Source organism: Alternaria incomplexa (assembly GCF_024043165.1).
Source record: "Alternaria incomplexa strain BMP 0042 chromosome Unknown scaffold_4, whole genome shotgun sequence".
Lineage (NCBI taxonomy): Eukaryota > Fungi > Ascomycota > Dothideomycetes > Pleosporales > Pleosporaceae > Alternaria > Alternaria incomplexa.
Genome location: NW_026249853.1, coordinates 1,486,670 through 1,501,063, shown reverse-complemented (window position 1 = coordinate 1,501,063; position 14,394 = coordinate 1,486,670). Strand labels below are relative to the sequence as shown.

The 14,394-nt window shown below is 53.1% G+C and overlaps 7 protein-coding genes across 7 annotated transcripts; 4 read left to right on the top strand and 3 right to left on the bottom strand.

Annotated features, from left to right (window-relative positions):
• Positions 1-442: 442 nt before the first annotated feature.
• On the top strand, positions 443-2,884 carry J4E90_003719 (uncharacterized protein; the record flags this gene model as incomplete). Its single annotated transcript, XM_051433286.1, has 1 exon — positions 443-2,884. One exon carries the CDS (start codon positions 443-445, stop codon positions 2,882-2,884), a length of 2,442 nt encoding a protein of 813 aa, XP_051293184.1.
• A 473-nt stretch (positions 2,885-3,357) lies between these two features.
• Positions 3,358-5,629, top strand: MCM5 (minichromosome maintenance protein 5; the record flags this gene model as incomplete). Its single annotated transcript, XM_051433285.1, has 3 exons — positions 3,358-3,506; positions 3,557-3,683; positions 3,731-5,629. The coding sequence occupies 3 exons, from the start codon at positions 3,358-3,360 to the stop codon at positions 5,627-5,629; spliced, it is 2,175 nt and encodes a 724-aa protein (XP_051293183.1).
• A 2,446-nt stretch (positions 5,630-8,075) lies between these two features.
• Positions 8,076-10,016, top strand: J4E90_003717 (uncharacterized protein; the record flags this gene model as incomplete). The annotated part of the gene is made up of 3 exons (XM_051433284.1): positions 8,076-8,163; positions 8,234-8,416; positions 8,542-10,016. The coding sequence occupies 3 exons, from the start codon at positions 8,076-8,078 to the stop codon at positions 10,014-10,016; spliced, it is 1,746 nt and encodes a 581-aa protein (XP_051293182.1).
• Positions 10,017-10,968: 952 nt separating this feature from the next.
• Positions 10,969-11,281, bottom strand: J4E90_003716 (uncharacterized protein; the record flags this gene model as incomplete). The annotated part of the gene is made up of 2 exons (XM_051433283.1): positions 10,969-11,046; positions 11,111-11,281. The coding sequence occupies 2 exons, from the start codon at positions 11,279-11,281 to the stop codon at positions 10,969-10,971; spliced, it is 249 nt and encodes an 82-aa protein (XP_051293181.1).
• A 526-nt stretch (positions 11,282-11,807) lies between these two features.
• Positions 11,808-12,153, top strand: J4E90_003715 (uncharacterized protein; the record flags this gene model as incomplete). Its single annotated transcript, XM_051433282.1, has 2 exons — positions 11,808-11,949; positions 11,996-12,153. 2 exons carry the CDS (start codon positions 11,808-11,810, stop codon positions 12,151-12,153), a joined length of 300 nt encoding a protein of 99 aa, XP_051293180.1.
• Positions 12,154-12,263: 110 nt separating this feature from the next.
• On the bottom strand, positions 12,264-12,914 carry J4E90_003714 (uncharacterized protein; the record flags this gene model as incomplete). The annotated part of the gene is made up of 1 exon (XM_051433281.1): positions 12,264-12,914. The coding sequence occupies one exon, from the start codon at positions 12,912-12,914 to the stop codon at positions 12,264-12,266; it is 651 nt and encodes a 216-aa protein (XP_051293179.1).
• A 246-nt stretch (positions 12,915-13,160) lies between these two features.
• On the bottom strand, positions 13,161-14,360 carry J4E90_003713 (uncharacterized protein; the record flags this gene model as incomplete). The annotated part of the gene is made up of 1 exon (XM_051433280.1): positions 13,161-14,360. One exon carries the CDS (start codon positions 14,358-14,360, stop codon positions 13,161-13,163), a length of 1,200 nt encoding a protein of 399 aa, XP_051293178.1.
• Between the last annotated feature and the right edge of the window lie 34 nt (positions 14,361-14,394).

Here is a 14,394-nt window from a genome sequence, read left to right as displayed (position 1 = left end):
TGCTCCATACCTGGACATCGGCCGCACGTGCGGGGTAATGTACACCTCGTATTGCTACATGTCTTTGGTGCATCGAAACTACATCATGATGCATTTTTTATGTTCCGAGGCTAAATGCGACAGGGTGTTCTCCGGATCTTCTCCGGGCCAGGAAGTGTAGGGAAGCTACTCGACATGCGAGACCATGCAAGACATCAGGCAATGGGTACAAGATCTGCAAAGCAAAAAGTGTGAACTGGGCGTGGAATGCGGGGATCGCGCGCCATACCCAGAATGGGATTTGCAGTAGACAGGCATATTATCGTCCATCAATGAGAATCTACATCGACGCAGGGCTGAAGCGACGATCCCAGGTACATAGTCGTAGTGTTTTCCTGGTGTCCTCATGCCTCACAGTCCACCATCAGGAGCTCAGGACTTACAGAAGCAGCAATTAGTCCAGATGCTAACTCTAGCGACCTTGACAGTCGCCTCAGGGCTCGCTCCCTTGGTAGCAGCAAGCGATGCACGCCTTTGGTACACAGCGCCCGCCGCTTCTGATGCCTGGACAGACGCACTCCCAATAGGAAATGGGCGCCTCGGTGCCATGGTATTCGGAATACCCGTACAAGAGCGCATACAGCTCAACGAAGAGACCATCTGGTCTGGTGGCCCTCGAGATCGTGTGAACCAAAACGCGTCCCAGACACTTTCGGATGTAAGAGAGTTGCTCGCACAAGATCAAGCAGGCGAAGCGGAAAAGCTGGCGAACCTGGGTATGATGGGCACGCCCCAAAGCGTTAGGAACTACCAACCGCTGGGAGAAATGGAAGTCTACTTTGATGGTACTAGCGACTACGACAATACGACTTACGAGCGTTGGCTTGATCTGGTCACCGCAACTTCAGGCGTCAAGTTCAGTGTGAATGATACACTATACGAGCGCGAGATATTCGTGTCAACCCCAGACGACGTACTTGTACAACATTTACAAGCCACCGGACCTGAGAAACTCTCATTCCAGATACGCGTACACAGACCACAGGACGGCTTAAACGAGGCGTCAGATCAAGACTGGAACGCGAATGGAGTTGCGTACATGACTGGAGGGACTGGCGGTGTTGACCCCATTATCTTCACATCCGCTTTGGCAGTCAATACCGATGGCAACATGAAGACGCTTGGCGAATTCATCGTCGTCGACAATGCCACGGAAGCAACGGCTTACTTTGCGGCTTCCACTTCTTACAGAGCCAACGACACGCGCATAGCTGTGGACAGCACTATCCAACGAGCCCGTCAATACACATATGCAGAGCTTCGACAGCGCCACATCGAAGATTATGCACCACTGTATAATGCCAGCGTCCTGGAGTTCACCGGATCCGACGCAAACGCTAGTAGCCTTCCAACAGACGCGCGCATCAACGCAACACGCGAAGGAGCCGTCGACCCAGGGCTGACCGCTCTAGGATACAACTATGGTCGCTACATGTTGATCGCATCGTCGCGCATTGACAACTTACCGTCCAATCTCCAAGGTATCTGGAACAAAGAATTCATGCCGCAATGGGGCTCGAAGTATACCGTCAACATCAACCTCCAGATGAACTATTGGCCCGCGGAAGTCACCAGTCTGTCGAGCTTGCACACACCGTTGTTTGATCATCTGGACCTCATGCGCAAAGATGGCATGGATACCGCCCGTAGAATGTATAATGTGTCTGGATCCGGGTGGATGAGCCACCACAACACGGATCTGTGGGGCGATACTGCGCCTGTGGATCGCTATCTTCCGGCTACCTACTGGACATTGTCGTCTGGCTGGCTTGTTACCCATATACTCGAGCATTACTGGTACACAGGCGATAAGGAGTTCTTAGCCTCAAGGCTTGATATAGTGTCCGGCGCTGTTATGTTTTACCTCGATACTCTACAGACATACAGCATCAATGGGACGGAATATCTCGTCACCAATCCTTCTGTGTCCCCGGAGAATAGTTACATTGCCGCAGATGGAAAGACGTACTATTTCGACATTGCGCCAACTTGCGACATCGAGATCCTCAACGAGCTCTTCACGAACTACCTCCGGGCGGTCAACACTCTTAATAACGGTACCGTGGACTCGTCATTCTTGCAACGAGTTCGAGACACCCAAGCGAAACTTCCGCCATACCGCTACTCAACGCGCTACCCTGGCACTCTCCAGGAGTGGATGCAGGACTACGAGCAAGCAGAACCAGGCCATCGCCACGTGAGCCACTTATACGCACTTTATCCAGGCACGCAGATCTTCCCACCAGGTGCGCCAGGCTACGACGCCAAGCTCTTCAACGCCGCGAGTGCTACTCTCGAAGACCGCCTCTCTCACAATGGCGCCGGGACAGGATGGTCGCGCGCATGGACAATCAACTGGTACGCGCGGTTGCAGAACCAGACAGCGCTGGCTGAGAATGTTTATCAATTCTTCAACACCAGTGTGTACAATAACCTGATGGACGTCAATGAAGGCGTGTTCCAGATCGACGGCAATCTGGGCTTCGTGAGTGGTGTGGCGGAAGCGCTACTTCAGTCGCATATCGTGGATGAAGAGGGTGTACGGGAGGTCTGGCTCCTCCCCGTGTTGCCTGAGCAATGGAGTTCGGGAAGTGTGTCTGGACTGGTGGCTAGAGGTGGCTTTGTGTTCGATTTGGAGTGGACAGATGGCAGGATTAGCAAGATGAAGATGATGAGTCGGGTTGGTGGTAGTGTGGTGGTCAAGTATGATGCTGGGTCGGGTAACAACACGGTAGCTGGAGATGTTGCTACGGCTAGCTCTGGGGCGATTCAGGGAGTACCTGGTGGTAAGATGAGGTTGGATACGAAGGCGGACCAGATAATGGACTTTGAGTTCACGTGGTGAGCTTCGTGCTCGTACCTGGTAGAATCGCCTAGCTGGGAGCGATAGCAAAGACGAATCATCTTCTCTATCTAGATCGTATGCTTGAGAGATTGAACGATGTACACTTTCGATGGCGGAAAAAGACGCGACAAAATCCTTGCGGTTGACGAAAGTGCGGGCAGCAGTAGAGATGCGTCAAGAGCGTGATACAGGTGGTTCGTATAACCATCCTTCGACTGACAATTCTATGGTCACAAGTGATGGCGTATCCTGCTGGCTGTCGCGGCCAGCACGCGTTGAAGGATGAAGAAGGGTTGTAGGCTCCGGAGATCCTCGAGGGATGCGCTAGGCCAAAGACAGGTGTAAAATGGAAAGCGCGCGGGCCTAGCGCGAAATCGCGAGGAAAGCGCGTCTGGTCCTTGTCCCCCTAGCGACAGCGTGTGTTTGCCCCTCTACAACCACCATTACGACTGACGATACGCACGATACACATAATGGCGGACAGACAGACTCCCTTCTCAATCAGTCTCTTCGGCAGCCAAGCCGGCGATGGGCCCGGGGATGCAGCTGCGCCCTCGCGCGTGCACCAAGCGCTTGTCGACTTTATTATGGACTTTACCCTCGACAACATCTTCGTCTACAGGTATGGCAGGCAGTCGCACGTGCCATATGCAGCGGTCTAACTATTTGTAGAGATCAAATTCGCGAGAACGTTCTCTTGAAGCAATACTACTGCGACATTGACGTTGCGCATCTGATCAGCTACAGCCCAGAGCTTGCGCATGATCTCAGACAGAACCCGGCAGAGATTATACCCCTCGTACGTTGTACCCTCTGGAATTACGTGCGCATGCTGATGCCTCCCAGTTCGAGTCGGCATTGAAGACGTGCACACAACGCATCGTCTACCCCTCACAAAAGAACATCCAGCTCCCAGAACACCAGCTGCTCCTCCACTCGAACGCCTCAGAACTCTCCATTCGCGACCTGACTGCGACCAACGTCTCGCAACTCGTCCGTATACCCGGTATAATCATCGGCGCGTCTACACTTTCGTCCAAATCTACCGCACTCGCTATACGCTGCAGGAACTGCCAGCATGAAGAGATCCTCCCCGTATCGGGTGGCTTCTCCGGTGTCTCCCTCCCGAGGACATGTGGTAGAAAGAAGGGAGAGGGCGAGCAGGGAGAACAATGCCCGTTGGACCCTTACTATGTCATGCACGAGCGCTGCCAGTTCATTGACCAGCAGGTGCTCAAGCTGCAGGAAGCGCCTGATCAGGTTCCGGTCGGTGAACTACCACGACACATCATGATCTCCGCAGACCGCTATTTGGCGAATCGCGTTGTTCCGGGTACACGGTGTTCAGTGATGGGTGTCTTCTCTATCTACCAGCAGAAGGGTTCGAGGCGTGCAGGCAACGCCGCAGTAGCCATTCGCAACCCATACATACGCGCTGTCGGCATACACGCTGAGGTGGACCACGGCAGCAAAGGCAACGCTGTCTTTACCGAGGAAGAGGAACAAGAATTCTTGGAGATGAGCAGGAGGCCCGACATCTACGAAGTCTTCGCACGCTGCATCGCACCCTCTATCTACGGAAACCAGGACATCAAGAAGGCTATCGCTTGCTTACTGATGGGTGGCGCAAAGAAGATCCTGCCGGACGGGATGAAGCTGCGTGGAGACATCAACGTACTCCTCTTGGGTGACCCCGGTACCGCCAAATCGCAACTCTTGAAGTTCGTCGAGAAAGTGTCACCCATTGCCATCTATACCTCAGGAAAAGGATCTTCGGCAGCTGGTTTGACAGCGTCTGTGCAGCGCGACCACAACACACGAGAGTTCTACCTCGAAGGTGGTGCTATGGTCCTGGCCGATGGTGGCGTGGTATGCATTGACGAGTTCGACAAGATGCGCGACGAGGACCGAGTGGCCATCCACGAAGCCATGGAGCAACAAACCATCTCCATCGCCAAGGCAGGTATTACCACAATTCTCAACTCGCGAACATCTGTACTAGCGGCCGCCAACCCCATCTTCGGTCGTTACGACGATATGAAGACACCCGGCGAGAACATCGACTTCCAGACCACCATTCTGTCGCGTTTCGACATGATCTTCATTGTGCGCGATGAACACGATCGCGGCCGTGACGAGCGAATAGCAAAGCACGTCATGGGTATCGCAATGGGTGGTCGAGGTGTCGAGGAGACCGTACAAGCCGAGATTCCGATCGAGAAGATGAAGCGCTACATCACATACTGTCGGCAAAAGTGCGCGCCGCGTCTTTCGCCTGAGGCTGCGGAGAAGCTGTCCAGTCACTTCGTCAGCATCAGGCGGCAAGTGCACGCTTCGGAGATCAACGCAAACCAAAGATCCAGTATCCCGATTACTGTCCGTCAACTAGAAGCCATTATCCGTATCACCGAGTCGCTGGCCAAATTATCGCTGTCGCCTATCGCTGACGAGTCGCACGTCGATGAGGCCATTCGTCTCTTCCTTGCGTCTACGATGGACGCGGTGAATCAGGGCGAGGGCCAGAGCTCAAAGGAGCTCATGGACGAAGTCAACAAAGTCGAAGAGGAACTCCGAAGACGTATGCCCATTGGCTGGCAAGTCAACCTGTCGACGCTCAAGCGTGAGATGGTCGATGGAAAGGGTTACTCGGAACAAGCACTCGCTCGCGCACTTCACGTTATGAACGCCCGCGAGACGATCAGATGGAGACATGGTGGTAGTGTAGTGTTTAGAGCAAGCGCATAAGCGATGCGCTGGATTTGGATTGGCATAACGGCGTCTAGCGTTGATGGTGTTTGCATATGCGCCGCGGGTGCTTCGAGCGTGGTTTTGGGCGGGCAGGCACGCCGATGCTGCTTCGTGATGAGGTACACTGAAACGTTCACGACGGAGAGCTGCATCAAAGCGTCTTCTTAGCAATGTAATGTTGAATTTACTCCCCGTCAGAAAAGTTCTTTTTCGCTTTCTGCTGTGTCTGATGGTTTCAATATTGCAACACGCTCTTATGCCGGTGTGCAGCGGCCATCCTACAGCGAGAGGCCGCAGATGCCGCAATCGCCATCCGCACCTTTCCAACTCCTCCTTTCTCTCTCTTTCTCTTTCTCGGCCTGAACAGCCGGCGGAGAACAGCTCCGCGCCATTACGCAGCCCACCGTCGGTCACTGATCGAAACTCGTGCACATACTGCCTAGGCAGCCCAGCGCATCGCCCCACCCAGACACACAGAGACCTCTTCGCCTCATCATGTGACCCGTCCTCCGCAATGGCCAATGACAATGCTCTGGCTCATGAGACGATGTACGATCGATACTTTCATACCCCGGTCGGGTCGCTCAGGAACCAGGGTCCCGTAGGGCTGCAGCGGGCGCTAGCGGGATCTAAGCTTTCAAGGTGAATGCTACAAGGGTAGGCAGTCCTCCACGAACTACGATCAAGTCTAGCCCATGCCCTCCACAGGAGCGCGATGAGTATAAATATCTGGCGGGTACGCTACTGGAAAGGGGGATGTTTCCGTGGGACGATGTTTCTTCAGTACTGTGGGTGTGGCTAGTGCGGCTCTGAAAGCTCGGACTAAATTTTATGGTGCCTGAGAAGCGGGTCCACGGGCCTGTGTTAATGTTTGTCTCGTGACGAGAAGAGTTTGCTTTGAGAATGGCTAGTCGAACATTCGGGTTGGAGACTAGGGGAAGTGGGTGCCTTGGGTGGTGTCATTTGAAGGCAGTGATGGTATGGACTGGTCACTGCGACATGGTGAATATCATCTTGATGATTTCGAACCGATGAGATGATGCTCAATGTGCCAATCGATAAATGCCTACATTCTGCTAATTTCCCGTTCATGTACCTAGGGATAGGTGCGCACAGTGTCAGACGGGTACTTGCGGCAGTGACAGACAGGGCCTCTCATGGGCACCGCACGCCCATTCCACATCAGCCATGGTATGATATCGGAACGTCAGCAGTTTTGGAAACCAGCGGCGGAGAAATTTCTGCTTCTGCAATTGACGTAGGGGTAAGACTCATTCAGCTATGGCTGATTATATGGGGGCGCGCGTCGGCCCGCACCGTACCAATGTATGACACACTTCGGAGGCCCGCTATGATGATCTCTCTGGGAGTGGAGGACGTGGGCCTAAGGATCAGTCTGAACGTGTCTGCTAAGAATAGCCTCATCTCATAATTCATGCTGGCTCAAATCTCTCCTTCGTAACACCGTGATCGTGACGGCATTTTCGATAAAGTATGTGTGCATCTCGGACTGCACAGCCCTATTCGCATCCGCCATCGTCTCAGGATCTACTAAGTTGCAAAGACGGCGAGAGCGCCTTCCTCCAAGTATTAGTTGGGTCGGCATCACCGACTTAGAAGACGAAGTCGCTGATTGGAGCCCTGGGTATATGGCCAATGCACCCTGAATTTTCTGTGACTCGATCTTTCTCTCCAAAGCCACGGGCCTGCAGGGTTATCCGATGGTTCTCGCTAGGGCGTAGAGCGCTAAGTGGATCTGTGAAAGCTGTAGCCAGTAACTCGTCACCAGTTTCTCAGAGCATGACTTTGCCGATCGTGTTGCGTGCTCTCGGTGCGGCCCACCATGCCAGAATGCTTGCGGATTTATAAGGGGTTATCTTTTGCATTTGCTGCTGTGACGTACTCCCTGGATATGTCTCCAATGAGTTTTTTCGTCATTTAATTGTGTTGCTGCCTAAGATCATAGCCATGTGGTCATATGATGTGAGTAAGTTGTAATGATACCTTTTGGATAGCCCAGACTGAACTTGAACATGTCTGGAGACTACATCAAGCTGAATACATGCAAGGTCGCTGACCTAACGGCGATGTAGGCTCCAGGTGTTTAATTATTCCTAGGGTGACGAAGCCCAAAGCAATTACCTGTAATTCTAGATTGCAAAAGGGAGGCCTGGCAAATATGCTCAAATGCTTGGAGTGGGGGCTGGACCATGCCGTGGTTGACTGCACTGACTACCCTAGTTCAGTCATATTCGTGAGGCATTAATTCGGGAGGAAACCACGTGCGAACCGTTGATTTATGATAGTAGCGACTAACTCTGGGTGACTGGTAATAGGGAAGTAGCGAATGCTAAGCGAGACAGATGCCTTATAAAGACCGACTGCCCATCTCTTTCATTTTTGTTCGCTAACATTTCTAACATCTTCGAGCTCATTGCCCGTTATGGAGGGCGAGTCTTTTACAGAAAACGGGTACCACGCGTGGTTCCCGTTCCCCAGCAAGTTCAACTATGTCCACCCTAGCGCCGCCGGTAAGTTGATCCGTTCCGCTCCGGACTCGGCTTTGCTCGGGATAAGACGCCCGCTGATCTGATAACTCAGGATCTCCATCTGATAACCAGATCCCGTACGCACCCTACGCTCCGCCGCGCAACATGGCCTCGTCCAACAACGCTGCCACACCTGGGTCCGATTGCAGCCCTGCACCATCGCCTGCTGAGTCCTCGGGAAGCACCATCTGTACCGCTGCCGATTTTGAACAAGACCGCCGCAGCTCCATCCGCCGTGAGTAACGTGATTGCTTTTTCCGCGTGTCCCGCGTACCAGCAGTTCGCCGCGGCTGTTGGCTGCCAGACTTGTCCAACCGCGTGATCGACCCTTGCCCACTTCAACAACTGACACCAACCCAGAACTCGTACCAAAGTCCCCACCAGGCCCTCACGTCGCCGCCACGTTGTCCGTCAACACGCACGCCAATGGCCCCTCCCAGTCGGGCGGGGGGCCTACGAGCATGATACATTCCATCCCGCCCCGACCCAAGCCCGGCCGCAAGCCTGCCACCGCGGAGCCTGAGACCAAGCGCAAGGCCCAGAATCGCATCTCGCAGCGCAACTTCCGTGAACGCAAGCAGAAGAATGTACAAATGCTGCTCGAACAGGTCAACCAGACCAGTACGGAATTCAACGATGCCCGCAACACATGGCTACGGGAGAAACAGCTTCTGGAAGACCGAGCACGGGTTCAAGCACAAGAAATCCAGATACTGACAGAGCGTCTACGCACAAGTGACGCCCAAACGATTATGTGGAGGAATATGTACCAGAAAGCGAGAGCAGGCGAAGACGTCTGCACGCCAAATTTCGAGGACTATGCTCCCATGCCGGACTTCGCTCGAATCCGTAGCGCACGCCACGACGCACCGTTCGAGAGCACGCAATCAGGATGCGATCGCTGCACGCCTGAACATTGCGCCTGTCTCGCCGACCTCACCAATGATATGCAATTCCCGGACGAGGCCTCGGCTCGTATGGACGGCGTGTCCATGACTGGAACACTTCGCGGCGGCCAAGGAGAGCTCGACCAAGAGAAGCATCCCCACGTCGAGTTCGAAGTCGACTTCACCAACAAGTTCAAGAGCGCATCTACATTCGCACCATCGACGGAGGACAACAAGATTACAGACTGTGGCTTCTGTGAGGGACAAAAGGACATCTGCATATGCGATCCCCCTGCTCGTGTTGACAGCGCCGACGAGGGCATCTCACTCACGCGCATGAAGAGTGGTTCTTCAACTGAAGAAGCGAAGCCCAACATGGCCATGACCGGGCCTGGCTCTTGTGCCGACTGTCAGTCAAACCCCCAGCAGCGAGCCTGGTGTCAGCGAGTCGCTCAGCTCCGGAGCGAGGAAACCCCTTCGAGCTCACGGCGTAATTCAAGCAAGAGCAGCTCGCTCGACATCATGGAACCCAAGGCATCAACCAGCATAGACATTAGCGCCGGCATTTCGTCGCCTGTGGGTACTGGAAGGACAGTCGGTTGCAGCGATGCCTTCAAGTTACTTGATGGTCGAGTTTCCACGGACCCGAACGCCATGGACTGGCGCCAACTAAAGCCTGTTCCGCAGGCTTTCGGACGCCAGGAAACTCGCAGGGACACATTCACTATGGAACCCGGCATGTACAGCGCGATGGAGCTGGACGCCAGCAGCATTCTCACTACCCTCCAACACGCCCAGCGTCCTCTCAGGACCCGCCCGTCCGACGGCCCACATGCGCCGCTGATTGAAGAAGCCGAGGAACGGCGCCGAGCTTCTTTCTCGCCCATGACCAAGGCCGAGGATCACGCCATGATGGACGCAGTCTCTCACTACAATATCGACCACTGATAGCGCCCTCCTGTCTTTGCTTTGCCCGATACCCCACCCTTAGCGGTTCCGCCAGCAATCCGCGGCGTTGATATGCGAGAGTGTCTGTATCCTGTTTCGCATGGTCGTTCATCCGTAACGAGAACACAAATTGAGGGTTTTGACGGTCGCTATGAATAACGACGAGTGGACGGTTACACACTCTTCACTTTCTTGCATTTTGTATCATATCGCATGGCTACTGCAGCCCGGAATTAGACTAATGATTACACGTTTCAACGAACCCAACTACGGGTCAAATGATACTCTTTCAATTCATATATCTGCCTGCATGTGACGACCCTCAGATCTCCGCTCTCCGTAAATGAGTTTTTCAGGATTATACCGAATGTACGTCCGCCCGTGCCCAGCTCCGCAGCTTGGCTCGTCAACTTCCGGGCATGGGCGAAATCACACCACCGCCGAACCTGGGCATTCGCGCTCCGAAGACAGACCGCCATTTCTGGTTCCAAAGCAGCCAGTTGCGTCGAATATGTCTACGCGTACAACATTAAGTTTACATGAGCGATATAGGCTGGAGATGGTTCGGAGCTGGTCTTGAGCTGTGAGTGGCTGTTCGGGCGTCCGGTGTCGCATCTTATCTGATGATCTGATAAAACTCTGCAACGCTAAACCCCAAGATGTGAAGAGGGGTAAAGGATCCGACATGCGGGGAGAAGTCTTATCCACAATCTGCGTTCGCTTCTATGCAACATCACGAAGCTTGCAAAGGAGGCAGACAATCGTGGAATGAGAGTAATGTTACACTGATCTACAACGAGTGTTGTCACTGCTCTCCGCTTCTCCTTCCGCACCACACAGCTCGGTGTGTACCGTCGCGCCTGACTGATGTTCAACCCCACGCCTTCCACGTACACATGCCGTGGCTCCCTTCTCCCATCCCTTCCTCCGCATTCCTCACTAAGCACTACCACTACTTCTTTACCCCATTGACGACGAGCTCGTTTCCTTGTCCAACCCACTGACCATGCGGCCCAGCTCTCACAGCGACCTACGCATGCTGTCAGTATCAACCGTACTCTGACTGTGATAACCCGTTTCTAGCGAACGCATACCTGTACATCGACGCCCCATCGTTGCGCATTGGCAAGAGCAACATTCGCAGCTTCTTGCTCAAGAGTTGTGGCGGCCGTTGCTAGTTTGCCGCCGATGGCGCAGAGTTCTCCACCAAGTTTGTTCAGATCGGCGGCGAGCTTGAGGAGGTTGTCGGGGGTGTTGTGTGACATTCTTGGTGACTTGAGTGTGATGATTTGATGTGGTAGGTTGAGAATGAGGTAGGGTGCCGAGTGAGTGATGCTTAGGCGCTGGGTATATGTCAAGGCTTGTCGCGCAAGAAGTGTGGTAGAGTGATGGTAGTTGTTGATGACAACTATGGCAAGAGGATATATGCTTACTTGGCAATATGGAAGGGTAAAGGTGTTTGCATAGCTGAACGGCACACTGATCAATACGCGAGCATTCCAGTACGGAGCGAACGCTACTCGGCCAGCGATGCTGTACTTGAAGTACGTTCAAACATCCTAACATCACCAACAAGCATGTCGATCAGTACAGCGGAGTAAGAGAGTTCGTGTGATCAATCATCCAGTCTTCACATTGTGTCTAGCCTTTGCCGCCTTCGTGTCGGTGTCAGCGTACGACTCTGAAGTGGTATATGAGTCTTTGATGCAATACGATAACCCGCTGCAACATCAGCGCAACCATTCGAATTCTTTCCAAGTCTTTCCGACAAACAACACCCATCTGCACACGATGTCCTCTTCGAAGCACCCTATCGCACCCACCACAGCACAACGCGATGCAGACTATCACTACAGTCAACAACTAACAAAGCTGCAAGACGAGATTATGGATCTAAACAAGATCATCGAGAACACTGCTGCAGATCACAGACGTGAGGCACATCCGCTATAACCCTCATTCTTACTAAAAGACAATAGGCGAAGTCTCGGTACAAGCCCGCGCAATGACCTGTCTCAACATGAAGATACTGTGGCTTACGTACAAACTCGATCCAATTCTCAAGGTGGACAGTATCACAGCGGAGAGAATGGGCAGGCTTTTCCCAGAGATTGCGGAGTACTTTGTCCTTAACTGAGTTACGTACTAGGAGAGATGTGTGTATGAAAGCACCAGCATAACAGGGTGATATGACTAGCATTATGAGCACATGGGCGCGGGAGAGTTAATGTAGCAGTCATATCAATATCATCGCCCTAGCCTAGGGTCTTGCTTCAACAGTGCAAGACGCGCAAGTCTCCTCCGCTCTGGTGCACTTATGGGGACGGCTTTCTTCTCCTCCACTGGCTCTGCTTGGTCCAACCTCTCTGGTGAAGCTCCATCTATCTCATCTGCCTTCTTCAGATTAACCTCTACTCTCCTTTGCACATCGCTCATGAACAGTCCTTGATCGACTTCTTCCTCTTGGCCTTGCGTTGCCAAGTCTCGCACCTCCTTGTCAAGCCTCATCTTTGTTTCTCGTACGATTTCTGCTTTGCGTTCTTTGAGTGCGGATTCGCGTCTTTGTAGCGCTTCTCGTGTCAGTTGGCAGTTTGCGAGTTCGGCTTCGATGATGAGGAATTCGGCGTCTGGTGTAAGGGCTACGTGAGTGGGTGTGTGTGGATCTTGAGGTGGGCTGGTGGGTGAAGACATTAGGGGTAGTGGAAATCTGGCTTCATCTGACGGTTTTGGGGACCTTGGAGTGGCTATAAGGGGGCCGCTGGTGTTCTCTTCGGGTCGTAAGGCCATAGTTCGGTGTCCTGGTAGAGTTTCCAGGATACCGAGTTTCGCTTTTTGTTCAGCGTCGGCCAGGGCTTGTGATACGAAGGGATGAAGGAGGGTCGCTATGGGGAAGGTCATGATTTCTACGTCTTGGGGATAGCGGCAGGCGTTGGAGGAGCGAGACGTGTCGACAAACTAAAGCAGCTTCCCGGTGTTTGCTGTAATCGTTAACGCTGGTCAACGCCAGGGTCTACGAAATGGAAAGTACGGTGTCACAGGGAAATAGTGTGCAGCGTTTGATAGAGTTGACATTTTAGACATTGTTTCTGGAACGTGATGTCGTGCATCTATGTGAACCACTCAGCAAGAACGCACAATACAGCATCAAGTCTTCGACTCTTCTCGCATCCTCGTCAACGTATCCAACACTGTTTGCTTCTCAGAGCCGGCCTTGAGCGACTTTATCAGAACATCCTGCTCGCTCTCGGGTGCCATGCCAGCCGTCTCAGGTACCCTTCTATCAAGATTGGTCGGGAAAGGGTATCCTTCAGCGACAACGCTGACGAGAGCTCTGAGCTCATCGCTTAGTCCATGCTGTTGGTACATTACCAACAATCCCTCCCAGGTCTTCTCAACAAGTGCGTGCGTATCGATAGCTTCCATCGGCTTACCAAAGGCTGATGAGATCTGAAGCAGATTGGCAGAACGCATGACATCGGCAGAGTCATTCTGACCTGCGGCATGGAACAGCGCTGGATTGAAGAAGAGACCGTCCCCCATCTCTAGTGGCACAGATACATACTTCTCAAGGAAGTAGTTTTGGAACTCAGGCAAGCGGTATGCCATATATCCTTCTTCAAACTTCTGGCTGAACGGCAGCAATCGCGTCGGCCCGCTCTCCACTGGCATATCTGAGTGTGCGATAGCTCCTTGTAGCGTGAGAAACTGTGACGCGACTTGCATCGCCTTCGGAAACTTCGCACAAGACTCGTTATCCTGGAAGCCAATGTGGTAGTCTCTGTGCGAAATCTGGGCCTTCGCGCCTGGCTTCACAATGTTGACTTGTGCTGTGAGGCGGTGGTGCGGACCGAGCCATGCTCCAGATATGAGAGGCAACCATGGGTTGGAGTAGTACTGCACGAATGACTCCGGGTCTCTTTCGCAGTGTTTCGAAACGGAGTTCCAGATGCGATCGTTCGCGCCGGCTCCAGCAAAGTGGTCGCCGCGTTTGCCCGCCACTTTCTTCTCTTCTGCAATGATGTTTGCGTATACGTTGTTTACTTTTTGAAGAAGAGAGACGTCTTTGCAGAGACCTTTGGTGACGAACACGCCTGGTCCGGAAAGCAGGATGTGGTAAAACTCATCCTGTAATGCCGAGCGTTGTTCTGGGGAGAGCGAGGCATAGTCGGGTAGATCGTATATCGGCACATTCGCCTCGATCTTGCTTGCTAGTGGGTAGTGGCAGGGAACAGACTCCGTTGTAAGTGTCTTGAACTCGTCCAGTGATGGTGGTTGCTTGACGGAGAATAGCCGAGGTCCGATTGGTGGCTGGTGACCATTGGTGTGGTCGTTCGCAGAATGCATTTTAGATGCCAGAATGTATCAGAGATGTTATGTA